Source organism: Cynocephalus volans, chromosome 16, assembly GCF_027409185.1.
Source record: "Cynocephalus volans isolate mCynVol1 chromosome 16, mCynVol1.pri, whole genome shotgun sequence".
Lineage (NCBI taxonomy): Eukaryota > Metazoa > Chordata > Mammalia > Dermoptera > Cynocephalidae > Cynocephalus > Cynocephalus volans.
Window position 1 is genome coordinate 48,912,535 of NC_084475.1, and position 20,257 is coordinate 48,932,791.

At 42.3% G+C, this 20,257-nt stretch overlaps 1 protein-coding gene across 1 annotated transcript in view; it reads right to left on the reverse strand.

The window, feature by feature from the left end:
- GLDC (glycine decarboxylase) overlaps positions 1–20,257 on the reverse strand; it is an 87,800-nt gene that overhangs the window by 66,397 nt on the left and 1,146 nt on the right. The window contains exon 3 of the mRNA XM_063081034.1: positions 2,523–2,658. Within this exon, the coding sequence (XP_062937104.1) occupies positions 2,523–2,658 (136 nt within the window). The remainder of the gene's footprint in view (positions 1–2,522; positions 2,659–20,257) is intronic.

Here is a 20,257-nt window from a genome sequence, read left to right on the forward strand (position 1 = left end):
GGTATTGGGGGTTTTCAGTAGGACAAACACTCATGGGATCAAGTCATTGTAATCCTGGTGAGAAAATTATACGAAACAAAAACAGCCACAAAGAAAATGTGAATGTTCTGATATTAGTTACTGATGTTATCAGCAGTTGAAAATTTGGAACAGTGGACCCCATAAAATAAATTCTAGACTTGATGTAAATTTTCTTTTAAGAACCCGCATGTTTGTATTCTTTCGAGGCTGTGCTGTCCATTTACTTTCACCTCACGTCACCGGAATTTGTTGGTTCCATCTCTATGGAAACCATTCAGAAGGACAATAAAGTAAAGTCTACCACCCACGTGTGCACAGCTCTCCCTATCAGTGCTGGTGGGGTACAGTATCATTCTCTAGTTTAGATCAGCTTTTGGAGATTGGAAAGAAACAATAGTTCAAATGTGCCCCAAAACAGAGGCTGAAAAAAAGCACAGAACAACATTGTCTCCCTCTCAAAACACCGGCCGCTCCTGAAGTAAATTAACACGTCCGTTCACAGCCAGGAAGCAATATGGTGACTATTCTGTATGGCCACCAAGAGCAAAGGCTGCTGCTGGCCGGTATGAGATGGCTGGAATGCTGCAGCCCATTCATGTCCTTTTGAGGCTTTTTCTTTCAAAGGGGGAAGAGAGACAGGCCATTTGCTTTTGTAAACAACCTTGGAGTTTACCATTCGAACTTTTCCTAATACCACCGTGAAAAAGAAGCCCTCTGCAATGCAAATGCATTCCCACACACACCAAATGCAGAAAACTAGTTTTTTGATGGCTCCACTTTCCTGTTCTTTTATTAATAAGGAAGTGGAACATATTGAAACTAAAATATACATACAGGAATGTCAATACAGGAGTGATCGTGCCGAGAGATCTGGCTCACACAATGATGTGACGCAAGTGACTGCATCTAGGACAAAGCATTCTCATCCACCACGACTACATCTGCACTTATGGAAGAGAAGCCAAAAGATGCACAGTGCTGATTCAATTTTTAGGATTCACTGACTTGGAGCATGCACTTGAGCATTTCAAAAGTTCCCGTTGAGACAATTCCATTATTTCGCATTTAGGGAAGCCCACCTTCCCTTTACTGAAGTTATTTTATGTATGTTAAACTGAAAGACAATCTCTGCATCTTGCAATAAATGTCTTTGAATTACAGAGGTGACCACTTACTACTGTTCTCACATCATAATGGTCCAACTAGAAATTAAAGTTACCTCTTACGATAAAAAAAATCACCTAGAAACGGAACTATCATCAGTACCCCCTTATCTGGTTTGTTTCTATTAGAAAGGATAAGTGTACACCTATTCTCAAATGAGACTTCTTCCTTTAGAGACTAAGGCATCATTTGAAATAAAGTTCCAATTCAAAAACGATACATAAAATGGCACCAATTCAAAAAGGAGGAAAGAACAGCCAGGAATCCCCACCTTTCCTCCTTCCTAGTGAGACATTATTTCTCAACAGACAGAAGAAGCAGATGCTCAGATCTGCCCTCAGATACTTTTGGAGCCACGGCCTCTGCCTGTCAAGAGATGTCCAAGGTGCTTTCCTTTTTAGCACTGGAATATAAACTTCTATTTGGTTCTTTATGTCACACAGCAAACAGCAACGGAAAACAACAAAACAGCATGCAAGTGGACTAGTGGTTTTTCCTCAAGCACAGGAGAAGCGCTTTCAGTTTTGTTCAGTCAGTGAGGGCTGGAGTGGGCAGGGGATAGACACGGATGAGCACACACGCACGCACACACACGCACGCACACACGCACACACGCACACACACATGCGCACACGCACGCACGCACACACACGCCGTCAGAAGCGTGAGAATGACTCATCTGCTCGGTGAGACAAGACTGGGACACGTAACGGAGCAGGCACAGCTCAGGCCCTTCTCTTTTCTAGAAGAGACTCTCCACAGAATACACACGTTCTGTAATCTCTACAAAGTGCTGGTAATAAAGCTGATATTATGATCTCTATTTATCTGACACTGTGGGTTGCGAACCCAGAATATGAGGGTGAAAGGGGACATGATTATCTGTTACCCTTAAAATCCTGATAGAAGACAACGGACCGAGACTCCCTCCCAGACTCCAACACTGACTCACTGCGTAAGCGCCGACGTGACCTCAAGTCCCAGGGTCTCCAAAAAGGAATAAAGCCCTGAATATGCCCCCCGGCAACTTTGACATCTTGCTCAAAGACAGCACAAAAAATAAGCTGGAGAGAGGAAGAGATTACCAGCATCCACAATTTAGAGTGCTAGAAGATTCTATAGGAATGAAAATGGGAAGAAGCTTCTACCTCCTCAACATTTGAGTAAGGACATGTGCCCAAGCCAGAGACACAGGGTAGGCTCCCGAAGGTTAGAGACGGCACGGGGGTGGGGTGCGGTGTTACTGTGTAGGTTCTGAGACCCCACGGGGAAAGGTGGAGAATGGGCAGAATCATGCAAATCATAGAACTGCTGTTCTTTATCAAGAGATACATTACCATCCCGCGTTCTCCAGTAAGTTCCGCAAAATGGTGGGCGGCACTAAGCAGTTGTAATAGCCCATGCCAATATATGATCTCCAGATCTGGTTTTTGCTTGAGATGGCATGCAGAGTTGTAAGGATTTCATTTTCACCTGATAGTGGAAAGAGAGAAATGTTACAGAGAGAAAACGTCTCAGAAGAGAGCTGTAACTACAGTTTAAAAAAATGAATATTTATGTGAAAAGAACAGCTATGTGGAAAATACAAGAATCATCGGTCCAACCAACACGAAGTACTATATGCAGAAATCTTAAAAAAAAAAAAAAACCAGAACAGGACTCAATTTCTCCTCAAGGTTGGCTTCTCATAACTTTTTTGACTCTTTTCTGGCTCTTCGTTTGCCAAAATTGCCCAATTTTAACACTTGTCTTATTCCAGGTTTCTTCTGTTCCCTTTACATTTCTGTTGTATTTACTCTACAAAAAATTTTGTCTTACTTTCAGCAAAATATTGAATTTTCACTTTTTTTTTTTTCTTATAAACATGACCGGTAAGGGGATCTTAACCCTTGGCTTGGTGTTATCAGCACCACGCTCACCCAGTGAGCTAACTGGCCATCCCTATATGGGATCCGAACCCATGGCCTTGGTGTTATCAGCACCACACTCTTCCGAGTGAGCCACGGGCTGGCCCTGAATTTCCCCTTTTAAATTGCCTTATGCTCTCTGGAAGCAGGCAAGGTTTCAGTATTAAATAACACATAATCCACATTTTCTCTAAAATTGTCCTACTGAGTCAGACATTTTTCCTTTGTGTCACTAAAAAGGGCTACTGATAAAAGGCCCATCCGCCAACAACAAATCAGTTGTAATAAAAGACCCACATGCCGTTTTAACCAGCATTCCCATCAAGGCACTTAGGTAATTAAGTAAGAATTACAAAAGTTCTTAGATGCAGGTAAGACCCCATATTGGGGATCATTCATATAATAACAACAAAATAATAATAGCACCTGACATTTATTGAGCACTTACTCTGCCAGGAATTGTACCAAATAGTTTCTGTGCAGCCTAGGAAACTGAGGCTTGAAGAGGATCACTTGCCTGAGGTCACAAGGCTTTATGTTAAAGGATTACTAATCCAGTCTCTCTAATTCCAGATTCCAGACTTTAACCCATAGAGCGACGTTGAGACCTGCTACATAAATACTTTTTAGTTACAAATGACATTATGCGATTCTTTCTGTGTCCCTCTGCAGATAGACAGATCATGCTACTAAAATTTAACTGCAATTGAACTACTTAGGCAAATGTCTTTAAGATCTTCTTAAGGACTCAGGAAATAGGATCTTTCCAAAGATAAAGTTAAAATGAGATCATACTGGCTTAGGGTCAGCTCTTATCCAATGATTGGTGTCCTTATAAGAAGAGGAGAATTTGGAAACAAACTCACACACAAGGAGAATGCCATGTGATGATGGAAGGAGAGACTGGAGAAATGGAATTGATTGATTTTATTGTTACTATGTCAGAGAAAAATCTAGGTACTGCAAAATCTAAGACAGCCAGCTGGCTAGGAAGATGCTTCACATTGTTTTAACCCTACTGAACTCTATCTGGATATTACTCTCATTAATTCTTCTTTATCTTCAATGAAAACATGTTCACCCTCCGCCCAGCTGACACACACATACCCCTCTCCCACTCCGCACACTTTCAAAGGAAATAAATTCACAAGTGATATGTCACTTGGCCAGAGCAGATTACGTAAAGAGAGGACAGTTCAGTAAGTATCAGTTTTACGAGTAAATATAATCCAACTGCCTGTGGAAGACCATCTTGTCTTCTTCCAATAAAGTCTGGGAAATAAGTGAAAGTACAATAAATCAACAACTAAGGAGATAGGCAAGGACAGCAAGCTTAAGAAAAATCATGCAAGATTTTTCCCAAGTAAATAAATAATATAATAAATAAATATGTAAACAAATATATAATAAATAATAAGATTATTTTCCCAAAATTTTATTTGGAAAAAACTAATCTTCTTAGGGGCAGTGTGATTCAGAAGCCCAGTAGGAGGGAGATTAATTAGCAGTGCCTGGCAGGCAGGGCCAGCTTCAATTAAGATCCTGTGCAAGAGCGACAGGTTCACTGCTACACATTATGCCGTGAGAACAAAAGGTCCAGCTCTCAAATGAGAACAGTCTGTGAAGGGCTTTGTCAGATCAAGAGTTTTAGCCTTTGCAAGTCTCATAGCGTATGTTCAAGCTAGAGAATAATATGATTCTTTCTACATTATAGAAAGATAATTCTATTAATGGTGGAGACGTCACAGAGGGAGACCCTGGACATAGGGAGATATGGTAAGAGGCCAGCACGACAGTCCAGTAGGGAGATGGGAAAGGGGAGTGTTCTGGGTTGAATTGTGCTCCCCAAAATGACATGTTGAAATCCTAACCCTTGGTACCTGTAAATGTAACGTTATTTGGAAATAGGATCTTTCCAAAGATAAAGTTAAAATGAGATCATACTGGCTTAGGGTCAAGCTCTTATCCAATGATTGATGTCCTTATAAGAAGAGGGGAATTTGGACACAGAGACGCACACAAGGAGAATGCCATGTGATGATGGAAGCAGATTGGAGAGATGCATCTACAAGGTTACTTCAAAAAAATCACAGAAAGATCTGTTTTACCTTTTAATTCTTTTTTTTTTTTTTTTTTGGCAGATGGCCAGCACGGGGATCCAAACCCTTGGTGTTGGCATTACAAAACTGTGCTCTAACCAGCTGAGCCAGTCAGCCAGCCCATTTCCATGAAGTTTTTGAAGTACCCTTGTACAAGCCAAGGAACGCCGAGGATGGACAGCAACCACCAGAAGCCAGGAGAAAGGCATGGAACAAATTCTCCTTCAGAGCCTCCAAAAAGGAACCAACCCTTCCAATACCTTGATTCTGGACTTCTAGCCTACAGAACTCAGAGACATACGTTACTGTTGTTTTAAGACACCCAGTTTGTGGTAATAGCTCATGGCAGCCCTAGCAAATTAATAAAGGGAGCTGTATGAGCATTTTTCAGGAGAGGCTGTGCTACCTTTGGGCCCTGCTGGCCAGTTAAACCATGCTCACAAGCTCAGGTGAACTCCAGCACTGAGCCAGACATTTTTCCATACGTTGTTTAGATCCCACTACTGAAAATAATCAACCCAGATAGTGCGTACCAGTGTCTTTACTAAACAACCTTCTTGTCCACTGGCACAAGAGAGCAGGCACTACATTTCTGGAATGTGCTGAAAGTATGTGCAGAGAGGAGCAGTAGCTTCCCCACAGCTCCTCAATGTGACCCGACCAGATGTCAGAGCCAATTATCCAGCCCAGCGGTCTGTGCAGGGCATGGCTCGCTCATGCTCATAGCCTGAGTTGGGAAAGGAAAGGCTGGTCTTGCTGCTGCTCTGCCACTGGCTGGAGCGACTCAATGGCTCGTTTCTAACTGGATCCACGCCTGGGGAAAAATAATATAATGGTAGATGAGATAATTAGAAATAGCTAAGTAGAAATCGGTGGGACTCAAAAGGATTATTTAGACCAGTAGTCTCATAGTTAATCAAACTGTCAACATGATCCTCCAGTGCAGAAACCTCCTTCCTCATTCCTCTACCCTGAGAGAACATTTGGAACCAGAGAGATAGGAATTTAGCTATTGTGCCGAGAGCCACAATTATGGTCCCTCCTTGTGTCAAGTCATCTGAAAAATTCAGTTCAAGGTTCAGGAGCAGATCACGGAGGTGACAGGAGCCATACAGCTCAGTGCTGGAATTTGAGAAGAGTCCCAAATTAAAACCAAACCCCAGGTATCCTCCCTATGGGAACACAAGCTACCACCCTTCTGCCTTTCTTGAACAAAAATCCACTCTCTTTGCCCATGTGGAGGTACTCAAACATATTGCTTTGATTTTGCTTGTAGACCTTTAGAAGTTCTCTTTACTACTGTTTTATTTCCTGCTCCTGTGATAGTAGCCCTCACTGCCTATGCTAATTACAACTGCTATGAAAGGTAGGGTTAATGTTTCTATTATGGGTCTGTCACAGGCCATCTCCTGAGGAAGGAGTAAGATAGGTAGGTAGGTCTCCCCAAGGGAAGAGGGAGGCTGGGATCCCTAGGGCACCACCCCAGTCCTGACAGTCAGCTCCACCGCTCCACATGTCTCAGTCAAGAAGCTGAATTGGGGGCTGGCCCGTGGCTCATGCAGGAGAGTGCGGTGCTGATAACACCAAGGCCATGGGTTCGGATCCCATGTAGGGATGGCCAGTTAGCTCCCTGGGTGAGCGTGGTGCTGACAACACCAAGTCAAGGGTTAAGATCCCCTTATTGGTCATCTTTTAAAAAAAAAAAAGAAGCTGAATTGAATGACGATTTTGCAGGGCTTTGTCCACTTGACAGAAGAAGCTCAGGAACCAAGATGGCAACTACCCCTTGGAAGCCGGTGGGAAGTTGAGGCCTGAGGAGCCCACAAAATATTTATAAACTTTTCCCAGCTTGGTGGGATAGGGCACAGACACTGTAGGATCAACAAGCCTTACTTCTGTGCTTGACTTTTTTCTATTATGATTTCCTTTGGTGATTAAAAGTTTTTCATTTTCCCCCTTAAAAAAATCAAACTGTGGCAGGTGAGTTAATGGGAACCTCAGAAAGGGTAGCCACTCCAGGGGCACGAGGAGGTGGCTGCAGTGGGCCCAGTGCTGCCCCTCTGCTCCTAAGAACTTCTTTCTGGAGCTCTCTCAGCTAGGAACTTGTGTCTCAAGCTTGACCATTTATTTTTATGCTTCTGAGTCGTTATAATTAATTATTTTGTTATGCTAATTGGCCTTTTAAAAATTTCAAGTGTTTCATTCAAGTGTGAAAATCATCAGTGCTACTATGGGGGATGCTGATGTGTCCGGAGGCCCTAGACTCTCAACTAGAACGGTGGAGGATTCTGAATTTCCCTTTTGCGAGAAAACCAATTCTCTCATTCTTCCTAGTCCAGAAGGGATAGAAAAGGTCAAGTCTCATTGTGAGAGAGCCTTGACTAGAGCCCAGTTCCTGTCTCCCTTCCTTCAGCTGACTTCTGCCACCCAGGTCCCAGTCCTGCCCTGCCCCTATCCTTCAACAGCAGGATGAGAAGACACCATGCCGGACCAGCCAAGAACGTACTGGCACATTCCACCTCAGTTTACAGTCTCTAGATACAAATCAGCATCCCTCAGAGCAGCCACTGATGTCTCACACACTCGAATCCAACACCAGGAATTTTTTTAAAGGCCAATTAGTATAAATGAAGAACAAAATAAGTTAACTATAGATAAGACCCAGAAGCATAAAAAATGGTCAAACTTGAGACACAGAAGTTTCTAATTTTATACATAGGTACAGTACTCTAGTCTCTAAAGGACCAGGCAAACTTCCCAAGCACCTGTGGACTCTGCCCCTGTCCATGGGGCTAATACGAATTTTCCCTGATTGGTCCTCAACATAGCCTGATCTTTATGCCCAATTTTACCTTCTGCTTAGAAAAAAGTGAATTAATAGAATGAACTGTCCCCTGGACAAAAAGCTAATCGACACTCTTGAGCCATCAAGAGTAGGGTAGGTACCTACTCATGCTTCTAAAAGTATGCATGGTGCGTTGGTGGTATAGTGGTGAGCATAGCTGCCTTCCATAAAAGTATGCATGGTGGGAGAAGCTCATCATGACCAAGCTTCCCAGCCAGATATCAAGACAGTCTGTGACTTGATGGACAGAGTTAAGCTGTTTCTTACTGTGATAAAATCTCAGACCACAGGCTTCCTCCACCACGTGAAAAGTATTCCCCAAATTCACAGCTTATTGAGTATCTGAATTGTTTCAAATATTTGATTGCTCGTTGCCATTTCCATACCCACTCATGAAATCTCATTTTGGCCAACTCTGCAGAAGAACAAACCCAATGTATGTATTTAGGAGCCCAGAGTTTGTTACTTAGATATCATGATGGCAATTGCTGTAGATTGAATGACCCCTCTCCCCAACTTCATTGAGGCTTAATCCCCACTGTAACTGTTGAGGGTGGGGAAATTCTATTACGGTCATTGAAAGGTGGGGCCTTGAACAGGTAGGTGATTAGATTGTAGGACCATGCCATAGTGAGTGGATTAATAATGGTGTCAGGGGCACGATTCTGAGGGCTTTGAAAGGAGAGTGCATGAGGAACTATCTCTCTTTCCGCTTCACCATTTTCTGCCATGTGAGACTCCTGGGTCACTGTCACCACCACCAAAGCCTTCTTCATGAGCTGTGTTCCCTAGACTGTGGACTTCCCAGCCTCCAAAACTGTAAGCAATAAATTTTATTTTCTTTATAAATTACCTAGCTCCAGATATCTTGTTATAAGCAACAGAAACAGACTAATACAGCAATGGATGGGGAGAAAAGCCCACAGTCAGAGATCTACCAGCCGAACCTACCCAACATTGAACTTAGCAGAATTGGGTCTCTAAGCCCATGTTCAGACGCATGCTCAGGTTTAAGTAAAACCCCAGTTAAAAAATAAATAAATAAAACTCCAAATCCTAAGCACAGAGTATCCACCACTGCACTTCTCTTCTCCCTTGGAAAAGAACTCTAGAGAAAACTGTGTGGGGGTCCATAATCCCAAAAGGGGCAGCCTTTTCCCCGTACCCAGTAAGAGAAGCACTATAAAAAGGTGATTATGCCATCCAAACCTTGGGCAGCCTGGCCCTAGGAAGCTGTGGGGACAAAGGGAAGAGAGGAAAAAGAAGACCAGATTTCCCCCAGAGCAAGCCTCACAGCAGCGCACATTCCTCAAGTGTTTCCTTTCAACTTGACAAAAACAGCTTGCTACTGTGCATAGGCCTAATTCCTACAACTATCTTTCTGAATGTGAACTACAATGAAACTAACCCGGGGACAATGAGAGAGAACGAGAAAAGGAACATGCATTAAGAAACACTTGGAGGCAAGCTGTCATTTTCCAGTTCCTTGCCTACAGCTCTGTAGGGCGGCCAGGTGCTGTGCGCTATTTTGCACTCCCAGCCATGAAGGAACTCAAGCAATCCTTCAGGAACCTAAGCAGTAGATTCTTTTCTTGCAGAATAAATGCTTGCTTCTGACCTTATTTACTCCTCTGCCTCAGAGCATTGCATAATGCCCTGGCCCTCATGTACCAAGGACAGAGTTCAGTGACCTCTTGGCACTGCTCCCTAAGAATTCGCAGGTGACGACTCGCACTGCTCCTGCTTCTCAGAATTCAGAATGAATGCCTCTCCTTACCTAGTTCCACGTAAGAGCTTTTCTAATAGCAACTCTCTTGCCACTTTCACTAAAAATATCAAGAATTTTGCACCAACCACTACCCCACATAAATGCCTTTTAACAGGAATAAGATGATTCAAATACTCAATGCATTGCTAAAGTTAGGTTTTAATTTCCCATATACGTAAATTTGCACATAACTGGAAAAATGTCATTGAAATGGACCGGCAGGCTGTATGAGTCAAGACTCCTGCTACGCTAAACACACACATACACACCTTGTTCCCTATCCTTAATCCATTACGCCAAACACAGCCCTATTGTTTTGTTTTTTTTTTTGCCTCAATTATATGGATAAATCTATCTATTCTTTGCTTCTTTGACAGTCTAAAAATGCTATGCTTACAGTTCTACAGTGTACATATTATGCTATCATTTATATTTTAAAAAGAATAAACAGATATATGCATGTGCTTACAAATTAACAGAACAGCTCTGAGATGATTCACAAGAAATTGATGATAGATGTGGGAGGGAGTTTTGCTTTTCCCTGTATACCTTTTCATGCATTTGAGTTTTGGACAACGCGCCTATATTATTTATTCAAGAATTAAAATGTATGCCTAGAATGAAATCTTCCTTGTGAAATATAGGCGTGCAGACTCCTATCAGTCCCCACCACTGGAGGGCAATCCACAGGGTGTTTTCCGGGCAGCCCAGCCAGCAGCGCCTTGCACAGAGCAGTAGGTAGCCAGTGTCAGGGCCTCCCTCCCACTCCTTGCCCTCCATGCACTTGGCACGACACTAGGAAAAGGTCTCCAAGGAAATCATCACGGCTGAAAACCAATACACACATATTTGAATTTGCCCAGACAATGTCACCAGTTCGAGAAAGGCCTTTCTCTGCCAGAGGCTGAAGGGGAAAGCTGGGGCCAGAATGTGAGGACAGAGACCGCCTGGGCAGATTTTTCTTGCCAACATGCAGATCCTTGGTTTCAAAACTGCACAAGGAACCATGGGGTGGGGGTGTCAATCAAGATAAACAGCCATGAATGATAGCATATGTTAGAATTTTCTGATTTGTCTGAATGAAAGCCAGAATTTGAGTACAGATTCCATCCTAATGCTTAGCCTTTCCCTAACATCACCTAGTCATTTACAGCACCCACTTCCCTCCCCTATAACTGCCTGGCTTAATCCCACTTCCTCAGCCCATAAGCCCTACACCCTGTTATTTGTCAAATATCCTCTTTGGGCAGAGGAGGGTGTCACAGCCAAAGTCTGCTGACGATCACAGAATTTGTTCATTCCAGAGAGCCAAGCCAATCCATATGTTCTACATAGTGTAGAATGGAAACTGAATTGCAAGCCCTTGGAGACTAGCTGAGGGGCACCAGGTATCGGCATGTGGTCAGGGCAGCATCATGCGGGGTTCCTACTCCCCTCCCCTAATACTGCCAGGCTCTTTCCTGTTTTTTTGCTCAGCCAATGAATATTCCACCCCGCTTCTTCCTTCATGACCCTTGGGTTAGAGCCCTCCTCAGGACATCTGCACCTGAAATGAGCTGAGGCAGGTCCTAGCTGTGTCTCTGATGGCTCCATGGTCTCTTGTCTCCACATGGGTGAGCAGCAATCCCTGCAGCTCTTCCTGCTCACCTGAATGACACACAGCTTCAGGATCTACCAGCTGCAGGAAAACCAGGACAGCATCCACAGTGGGAGGGATGAGGGGCACTGTGTCTGTTGTTTCATTTCCTGGACTTGGCTCATACTCTTCTCTGTGGGAGTACTCCTACACAGCCTCTCTTTATTTAATCTATGATTTTTTTTTTTTTTTTTTTTTTGGCGGCTGGCTGGTACAGAGATCTGAACCCTCAACCTTGGTGTTACAACATTGTGCTCTAACCAACTGAACTAACCAGCCAGGCTTCTATGAATGTTTTTAAAGAAAGGTACAGAGAAGCATTGCAATTCATAATATTTATGTGGAATACCAGTTGACCTATGTAATCAGGCCAAATGGTTAGTTTGAAATGAGAATCCATGGAAGTCCTGGAGTATTTGTTTTTCCTCTTTGCTACCCTGTGGATATATTGCTATGGCCTGCAGAGTAAGAACAAGAAGGGAAGGGTATGTTCTAAGAGTCCAAGTTAAACAATTTATCACGACTGGTGGAAAGATGATTTTTTACAGATCAAAGGAATAGGCATATGGAGAAATCTGCAGTCCAGTCCAGAATCTTCCCAAGTAAATTATAATCTCTTTGTGAGCTGGGGCATAGTGGGTTTCTAGGCATATGGCAGGAGCTCAGAAAACACAGGTGGATCAATGTGTTGCAAAGAAAATTCACCTGAACTCTCACATACAGCTTGGTCAATATTCCCAATAACTCACTCATCACAGAACCCATGATGACCAAACAACACACAAAGTGTTCTCACATTTGGTTCAAACAAACAGAACACAAAATGTTCTCACATTTGGTTCAACCTAAGAGCATGAGCCTCAGAGAAATTTATAGATGGAAATCTACAGCTATTAAGAAAGTTCTGTGAAATAAAGCAGTGCCTACAATAATTTCAGAAATTTTATTTTCCTCATTGTTTAATCAATCAATATGTTGATGATATAGGCAGTGGTAATCCTTACTAAAATTCTCAGTTTGCATTTTTGTAAAAATAGACTAGGCTTACTATGTAAAACAAACCTGAGCAGTAAAAATGAGATCACAGTTCTTCAATCACTGTATAACTGAGACTATTTGGTGGGGTGGAGAGAGAACATGAAGAATAGAAGTCAGAACACAGTCCTGTCCACAAGCAGCTCACAATCTGCCATCTCACACCTGCCCCAAAGCTCTAGAATCGATTCCCAGTAAGCGGCTCAGCCCTCACTCCTGGTCTCCTGAGGCTGGTCACTGAGCCTCCAGGCACAATGTGGACAGGGCTGCCACACCTCTCTCCGAACCCAGGTGACACCACACCTCTCTCCAAACCTCAGTTGACCTGAGCTGACAAGTGGACCTTGAAGTCTTTGGTGTTTGACTTCGCCAATCCTCAACCTCGGCTGAACCAATCACCTCATTTCTTGCTCCAGGTCACTAAATGCTGCTGGGGTGAGGAGGTCCTAACTGACCCCACAGATTCATGCCTTTCAGTCTCAGAAGGTCCTCCATACAGATGGAACTAGGTTCCTCACCATCCAGAAGTGCTCAATAGCTCTTCCAAAACTCTACTTTTCCCTAATGCTCAGTCTCACCCTTCCTGTCTCTCATGCAGAGAGATCCAGGCAGGCAGCTTCTCAGCTCCTCCCACTTGAGAGGGTCCTTATGTCTCTATGTGGACTTTCTTCCCTCTTGTGCCTAAGAAAGGTCCAGAATATGACAGTGGGGTCCACAGCCCCCTGCCTGAAAATGTATCCCCTTGACTTGCTTCAACTTTTCCAAATGCATGTTCCACAAGCACCTCCAACCCAGTTCTGCTCAAGCAGGACTCAATCTCTCTTTCCTCCAGGACCCTCTTTTTTCCCTATTCCCTCTCTGTTAATGACACGACCATCACCCCAAGAAACCCAGCCTAGGAACTGACAGCCCCATCTGCTGCCCCTCTGGATCAACCACCATGTTTGTACCAAACCATGCTTCCCATGGGCTGCCTGACGGGCTCCTGCTAAGCCCACCAGGAGAATTAAAGCAGACTCTGAAACATGGGACTCCTCCCATGAACAGCTTTAGCTCAAGGTCCCCCCCTCTTGGCCTGACCAAAACTTTCTGAGCTCTGTGCTATGGTGTTAGAGTCTTTTTGCCCAATCTTCCTTCCATCTCTCTCCCTTTCCACCAGGGTCAGAACTGCGTTAGTCTGAAGGTTCCCCTGCCTTCTCCTGCTCGCACCCCCGATAAATATCTTCCATATCTAATACTGTCCTGGCACCTGCTTCTGGTGGACCTGAACTAATGCACATTTAACATCTCACATCTAAACTCTCCAACTGTCTCCCAGCTGTTTTCCCTGGCTCTGATCTCAGAGGCACTCTGCAAAACATAAGATAAATCCTATCACTTCCCTTTGTAATAATTTTTAACGCCTCCCCACTACTAAAAAAACCCCAAATCCCTTATGGTTCTGAGCCCTCCATTATGATCCCACATGGTCTGTTCACCATCCTTCAAATAACCCCGTATTTCCACATTTGTATGTTGTGCTCATACCATAACCTCAACCAAAGCATCCACCCTATTTGCAGACTCATAGGGCTATTCAATATCTATCTCCCTATCGGTAGTAACATATAGTAAGGACCATATCTTTATCATCTTTTACCTCCTGACTCTTGTACACCCAGTGCCTAAATAAAACAGTATCTTATATTCCATAGAAACCTCTTGATAAATGCAGAATGGAAGCAGATTGGGGAAACTGCAGAAGCAAATTTGATAATAGTAGCTCAATAACTCACTGGTAACAAAAGTGATAGGAAACACTAATTCAAAAACCAAAAAGCTGAGTAGTCTGGGGCATTTCACGTATGGGCAAATGGTGCTTTGTACCTTAACAGTCCTTAAGCATAACACTATATTTACAATATAGTATAATTGACTTCATTTTGATAGCACTGAGTACTTTTTATGTTACATAAAATTCATTATGAAGAAAAACAATAAAATAAAATAAATTCTAATTTAAGAAAAAAGTATGTACAAATTTGAACGAATGTGGTAGTTTTAAAATACATATGCAGAGAATTGTAAATGGGGCAGTGAAATCTACTCTGTATGACACTCTAATGATGGATGCATGGTATTATACAGTTGTTCAAATCCCTGAAATGTACAACGCCAAGAGTGAACACTAACGTAAACTACAGACTTTTGAAGATAATGATGTATGAATGTAGGTTTATCAATTGTAACAAACGTACCATTCTAGAGGGGAATGTTAGTAATGGGGGAGTTTGAGGGCAGGGTTTATATGGTAAATCTCTGTATCTTCTGCTCAATTGCCACGAACTTAAAACTGCTCTAAAACTAAAGTCTATTTTAAAAAATTATATCTGCAAACTTGTTTACTTTCCTCAGTTCAAAGGGTGAAAACTAATTCCCCTTTCCTTGAATGCAGGCCAGACTTAGTGGCTGACTCTAATAGAATGTGGTGTAAGTGATGCTCTGGGACTTCTGAGGCTGCTTCATAAAAAAGACAGCTTCTGCCTGCCTTTCTCTCTTGAATCACTGGCTCTGGAGGAATTCAGCTGCTGTGTTGTGAGGACACTCAAGCAGCCTGTGGAGAGACCCATGTGAGGAACAACCAGCACCAATTTGCCAGCAATGTGAGTGAGCCACCTGGGAAGGGGTCCCCCAGCCCTGGTTGAGCATCGACCAGCACGTGGCTGCAACCTCACGACAGACTCCAAGTCAGAACCACCGGCTAATCTGCTCTGGAATGCTTAACTCGAAGAAACTATGAGGATAATAAACGTTTATTATTGTTTTAAGCCACCCCATTTTGCAGTCATTTCTTATGCAGCAAGAGATAATACAATGGCTTTTCCAAAAAAAGAGTCAATTTAATAAATAATCTTATAGAAGTAACTGCCTTTATATAAAATATCTTTAATGACGCTATATTAATTCCAATGATCCTTTAACAAGATGAAGAGGAAAAGTTTTACATTTTCTTCTTCCCAATCGCATGACCTATTTGGCCCCTCATCATCATATGTCTGCCATGTTTGTATCTTTTGTGTGTCAAAAAATAAGAAAACCCAAAACAATGTTAATGCTCAAAATAATACTTTATAAAGACAGAAATTTCTATTTTGGTGTTCTAATTCTAAAAGGAAGGAAAAAAACTGATTATAATTTATTTTAGGATTCATCTCTTTTAATATAAAAATGTTGGGCTGGCCGGTTAGCTCAGCTGGTTAGAGGACGGTGTTATAACACCAAGGTCAAGGGTTTGGATCCCCTTACCGGCCAGCTACCAAAAAATATACATGTATTTTTTTACCTCTCCACTTCCCTCAGGATATAGTCCACATTTTTCTGAATACCCCCAAATGATTGATAGCATAATTACCCTAAGATTCTACCAAGCATGATACACAACATGCTCAAGTACTTCCCTAATTATGCTTTGCACGTTGCATTTTGCCATTTCCTTTTTCTCAGTGAAGAAGGTATTGCCTTTCTGAGTTTTTTCCTTCTTCTGTAACATATTTACACACACAAAACAAACTCAATGTAAAGATATTATCTTTGCTTCTAAGAAGAGAAGATATATTACAATTTCTAACTCTGTTTCAGAAATCCTGTATTTCCATTCATTTTCACACCATTTTTGAACACTCACGACATTTTATCCAGAGTTCTCATGGCACCTGGGACTTTTTAACCTTGTGACTCAATTTATATTAAGAAGGTAAGATTTAAGCTCCTTGAGGATAGAGACTACGGTTATTCATATGTATGTACCCACAGTGGATTACAATAATAGTCAATTGACATTTAACAATTTAGGCAACAGGGTGACTGTCCAAGGTATGTCAGATCAACAGATTCTTCTCTATCTGATAAGAATTAATGATAAAAATATAAAGACATGACAGACTCTGTTGTGAGAGACTGAATATACACAAGGGCACTGGCCAGACTGTATTTAAAAATAGAACTTTCATCCACAACCTGTGCAGGAAACTAACCCCTTTTATTTACAATAAACAACCCAGGAAGCTAGCCTGCTATAAGTTAAACTTGCAGAAAGCCAGATTTCTATCTCTAGTGACAATTCAGGAAACTGAACAATAACTACCATAACAATCAGCCCAAAATGGCCAGGAGCTGATTAATAAATGGCAGCTTCCCTAAATTTTTGTCCTACTTCCAACTTAGGACCAACAATACAAGGCCAAATATGTACCCCTAACCAAATACATCAGATGCCCCACGTCTCGTGAGCCCTCATATAGCGTCCCCATGTCAACAGCCTTCAATCAGGGCACACCTAGTGCTTTTCCTTTCTTCCGCTATAAAGCTTTCCTGTCCTCTACCAGAATGCAGGTTGGACTCCCTTGCCATAGCAAGTTCAGAATAAATAGCTTTTGCTTTTCTCATTTGGTTGGTCTTCATTTATTTCCACAGTTGTTTAATGAAAGTCTATTGGAATCATCCTAGTCAAGGATAAAATAATAATTCACATAAGCTGGGAATTGAAGGAGCCAGCACAGCCAAAGGAGAGCCTTGTCCCAGACTGAGGAGTCTACAGGCAGGATCCAAGGATGGACGTCATCTGGCTGGAAGACAACTGATGGCCACAGGCTGGAGAACAGCTGCTCCATTCTAGGTGCCCTTGGGGTCAATTCAGGAGTGTTCAACCCGACTCAGGTGACAAAGTCACTACCTGCAGCTGCATTACATAATGCCCCCTCCATTAACCATTTATTACAAATCACTCTAAAACAATTGCTTCAGAACATTTTGTTCTCAGAAGTCCGTCAAAATCTCTTTCTGACATTTCAGCTCCTCAGCTCTAGCTGAATAATTTGAACATTAGGGGGTTTAGTTTCTATTCTCTCTTCCAGAGCATGCTCATGATAAGCAATGTGCAATTTTGTGTAAAACTGAATCCCTGCAGCTTCTGTAAAGTTAGTTCAGTCTTGTTCAGTCTGGCTACCCAGAGCTCACTCCTCTGAGAAGACTTCACAGCAAGGCATACCACAGCTAAAAGTGATTGCCTTGGCTCATAAAGTACTTTTTAATTTTGTATTAATTACAGAATGAATACATAGTACTGTAGAAAATCCAGAAAATGCAAAGTATCAAAAAGAAAGCTAAAATCACCCATAATGGCACCATTCAGAGAAATCAATGTTTCCACTGACATATATCCTTTTAGTCTTTTTATTTTTTATTTTTTTGCAAGTGTATGTGGATGGGGGTGGGGATATACTTGAACAGGATGAAACCAATAGGGGTTTTTTTTCCCCCTTTTTTTGGTTGGCAGCTGGACAGTTCAGGGATTGAATCCTGGACCTTGGTGTTATCAGCACCATGCTCTAATCAACCGAGCTAACCAGCCTGCCCCTAATAGGGTTTTGAACTGAGTAGCTTTGCTGGTTTCTCTGACCTACTGAGAGACCAACTGATAGTCAAGGTATTTTTTCAAGGCACTTCCTGAAGTGTCCAAAGGGAAGAGGATCATCCTTCATGACTGATGAACCCCCTGTACTTGCCTGATTCTACCGAGCCACTCTGTCTTGCACGTGCTGGTCCCTCTGCCTGTAGCAGCCTACCCCAGCTCGCCTCAATATTCCCAGTCTCAGTCCCGCCCCTCCAGCCCCACACCTGCACACTCAGCATGCCATCATATTTTCACCAGAGCAGTTGGCAGAGTGATTCCAGCATGACTGGGTTTGTGCACCACATCTGTAAACTAGATACTTGAGATGAGTCAGGACGTAAGTTTTCTACTTCGTACACCCACTATTTTGCAGATGATACAATGAAGACAATGTAGACTAGTGGCTGGAGTGTGTACAGTATAACTGGACTGCCTGGGTTTGAATTCTGCCTCTACTGGTTACTAGCTGTGAACTTGGGCAAGTTACATCCTCTGTATACCATGGTTTCTTCGTTTTAAAACGGAGGTGACAGCAGTACTTACTTTGTAGGGTTGTAATAAGGATTAAATAAATTAACACATGAAAAGCACTTTAAAAAGTGCCTGACAAATGGTAAGCCCTATGTAAATGTTTGAGATTATTCAGTTATGCACAAGAACTAACCCAAGTGTCTCCACACTGCTTACAACTCTCACTATCTTTTTACTCAGCAATAAGAGCATGTAAGACTTGTATAAATAGCTCTTATTACAGTTTTCTCTGTATGTGGCAAATAAATATTTGGTCCAGAATTCCTCTCTGACTACAATAGAACACAGATAAACATGAAACCAAGTTTAATAATGCTGTGCCACTATTAAATGGAAATGTGATTACTAGAGGTAACATGTACCAATTTGCTGTGCCCACGTGGAGAACATTTATTAACCAGGACATGTGCATACTTCAGAGTAAAATATTCATGCCTTGCAGACACATCCTCCCCCACTCTCTCACCACCCCAGCTCACTATTACAAGAAGCAAGCTTTGTTGAAGAGCCAGTCCATTTCGGGGAAAGGGGGGCTTCTGATTGACAATAGTTTCTCATAGTCACTTCACACAAACCAGATAGAACCAGCCCCAAATCTCACAGAAGCTGCTAGGTTTAAAGTTTACACTCAAGTTGCAAATTACTTATCAAGAGCCTGCTTCCAAAGAGAGAGGAGAAACAGAGTCCTCTGATGTTCAAATTATTCAGCTGCAACCAAGTAGCTGAACTAGAAAAAGGACAGACAACTTTGACATGTTTCCCAAGCTCTAATGGTCTTAAAAGAACATCTTATTTTAGATATACTGTGAAACAAGCTAAACTAAACATTCCCTGACTTTCTCAGGAAGTCATCTTCTTGTTCAAATACTCACCTAAGGCTTGCTTTAAAAATACACAACCCTTCACTCTTTAAACATCCAATGAGTCAGGATTCTGATTTCCTAAAATTTAAATAGATAAGACTTCCAGCCAACCCTGGTCTCAATCAGTTCAATTCAACAAAATGTGCAAATTTTCTTCTATGTGTAAGTTTGCCATCGGATTTGAAACCAACAAGGGCAGCAATTCTCAACAGACTTGAGGTACAGCATTAGCCAACTGGTGCCAGACAGGCTCCATTCCTCAAGTTGCCCACTTTAAAACAAAATAAAGCTTGCCATCTACATATCCTTTCTATCCTAAAAACAAAACAATTGCATTGATTCCAGAAATAAAAGGGATAAGCATCTCTGTGATCGAAAGTGATTCAGATCCCCATCCCGGCCAACCTCCCTCCCTCTGGTCCCCCCCAAAATGAGATAATCAAAAAAAGAAAGAAAAAGAAAATGAGATAACCAGATAATTCATTCCCATTAAAAAAAAAAAAAGACTCTTCAGCTTTGCTCACTCCATGGTAGTCAGGTACCCACATAAAAATACCTCTGAAGGGTGATCATTAAAAACATTTTTAAAATAAAATAAAATTCTAATAAGGTCTGAATAAACTGAGCTTTCATAACCAACAAGTACCATTTGGACCTGAAAAGTACAGTTAACTTTCAGCAGGTAAGTAGTAATATTTGGATGTGAGCTAAGAGAACACTTTGAAGCTACTGAGATATAAAGAAGCTTGGGCTAGGGAGGCCAGATGTCTGGGTCTACTCCCATGTTTGTCACTTCTGAAGTTGCCTGACCGTAGGCAATTACTTTTTCCTTTCTGGGTGTATCTCGATCTGCAAAGAGATGATGACACCTCTCAAGCCAAAGGATGCGAGCCCCTGGCACGTGAGAGGGGTGCCTGGGAAGTGGGGGGTCCTCGTACACGGCCCTTCGTTTGCACG